The sequence below is a fragment of the Branchiostoma belcheri genome, unplaced genomic scaffold (assembly GCF_001625305.1).
Source record: "Branchiostoma belcheri isolate BF01 breed outbred unplaced genomic scaffold, Haploidv18h27 scaffold186, whole genome shotgun sequence".
Lineage (NCBI taxonomy): Eukaryota > Metazoa > Chordata > Leptocardii > Amphioxiformes > Branchiostomatidae > Branchiostoma > Branchiostoma belcheri.
The window spans coordinates 330,631-332,764 of NW_017803335.1; the positions used below are offsets into that span (position 1 = coordinate 330,631).

The 2,134-nt window shown below is 45.1% G+C and overlaps 1 protein-coding gene across 1 annotated transcript in view; it reads right to left on the bottom strand.

Annotated features, from left to right (window-relative positions):
* Positions 1-2,128, bottom strand: part of LOC109467647 (neuronal PAS domain-containing protein 2-like) — an 87,172-nt gene extending 85,044 nt beyond the window's left edge. The window contains exon 1 of the mRNA XM_019765684.1: positions 2,017-2,128. Coding sequence (XP_019621243.1) covers positions 2,017-2,096 — 80 coding nt within the window. The 5' untranslated portion in view covers positions 2,097-2,128. The remainder of the gene's footprint in view (positions 1-2,016) is intronic.
* Positions 2,129-2,134: the final 6 nt, after the last annotated feature.

Genomic DNA, 2,134 nt, shown 5'->3' on the forward strand with positions numbered 1-2,134 from the left:
CGCGTAATGTCATAAGATTTGTTTCTTGGTATGAGGAACTGTATGAATGTGGCTACCACATGCAATATAATAAGTGACATACTAACTTGCAAGTATATACAAAAAGAGGATTTTAGTTCAACTTCAAGGTACTGAGTCACTACTGACCATTCATAGACCGTCAAATTTGAAGTCAATTGGCTTCGAAGTCCTGCATTCGAAAGTGTTCGAACCATGGAACCCAGACACGCACCAGAAGTTGCCGAATATTCTCAAAAGAAAACCGTTGTTTGTTTACATTCTATTTAGAATGATAAAAGGAGCCTCCTTTTATTGCGCAACTTATTCTCGCACTGCGCTGAGTTGCCGAAAAAGCGAAATAGTGACGCTAATATGTTGAAAGATATCGAAAATGACTAGATGAGAAAATTACCTTGATACCTTGATACCGCATACGGCTGAGGGAGGCGTTGCCTATGATGAGCCGCTCTAGTCGCTTCCGACGTGCTTGAATACGAGGTGCATCCAGTGCTTGTCCAGATTAGTCTTAAACTGGTTCACTGTTTTGCTGTTCACTACCCATTCTGGTAGCGAGTTCCAGTCCTTGACAATTCTAGTACTGAACACTTGGCCTCTCACTCTAGCTTTTGCAAGGGGAACTTTTAGCTTGTATTTGTGACCTCTTGTTGTTCTACTGTCCAGGAACGAAAAGAAGACATCTGCTCGGACCCTCTCTTGACCAGTTACAATTTTAAACACCTGTATCATGTCCCCCCTCTTTCTTCGATACTGTAGGGATGGGATCCTTAGCTTTTTCAGTCTCTCACTGTATGGCAGCAATGCCAGCCCTGGTACTAGTCTTGTTGCCCTTCTCTGGACTTTCTCAAGCTTCGACTGATCCATGGAGAAGTGTGGTCCCCAAATTTCAATACTTGTATTTTCAGTTTTGGCGCAAAAATCTTACATAATATCACTTTAACACTGGCTATATTGAAAAAAATGTCAGATTTTGTTTCTTCTTTCAACTCAGGACCAATGCCTTATATTATCCCTAAACCACAGCAGATACAAAACATTAACTGAGAAAGTGAGATTCAACAGGTTGGCTGGAACTTCAACCACAGGATTCTAATCTATAAGTAACATGGATTACTTGAACAACTACAAACTACACACTGCAATTTTTCACAATCAACCAAGATGTCCAAAGCCACTGTAACAAGAATGGACCAACATGGACAGTCCGTGCCAGGAAATACGGCTGATATGTAGACATTTACATATAGTTGCTAGAGGGGGGGGTGACGTTAGAAGCAATGTGGATAATTTACTGGTCAGGTCAGATTTGGGTCATGCTGACCCTGCGTTAACCTGAGCTAACTGCGCACCGCTCGGAGTTCCATACCGCTTCACCCTGCCTGCTCAACCCTCTCCCCACATGTACTCACTAAACCAGCCCTACAGTTGTGCTTGTAAGAGGGAAAGGGAAAGGTTTGGAGGTTTTCCACGGAACGTTAAACCGTGTGTCGTCACACGTAGTCTCCAAGCAGATGCTGGAGATGGCCGAGCCTAACGTTTTCGGACGAGCCGGCTTCCCTACCCCGACATCTACACACAAGGGCGGAGGCTTGTTTTTCACAAATGCACCACAAATGGTGGGACGGGAGGAGGAGGGGCTAAGGAAGAAGCATGACAGTCAGAGACACTGCCCCCACGTCTGTTTGTAGATTAAACTTCATGCACAACGCACTGGGATTGATTCTGGGAGATAATAACTGAACCGGCGGCATCAGAAGACTTTACGTAACACGGCGGTATCGTACATCATGGCGAGCTTACAGAACAAATCAAGCCTCCATGTGAAAGTATACTGCATTCAATCATACAGAAGACATATCGTGGTACAAATGTAGAGCGCTGAGATAATATGTAGAAAGAAGGGAAAAAATCAGGGCACGAAGACGCGCGATGGAATAGCCCAGAATCGCACCAGGTCACCGTGCCCCAGATTGCCACAGCCTACAAACTACGACCTACCCGCTCAGAGATTCCTCACGTTCCACCTTCTGTGCACTCATGGCATCGCTGTCCGTTGTCTGGAGGGATGGTAGTGCCATTACACGACGGACTGATGCCTACAATGGAGTAGGTGACG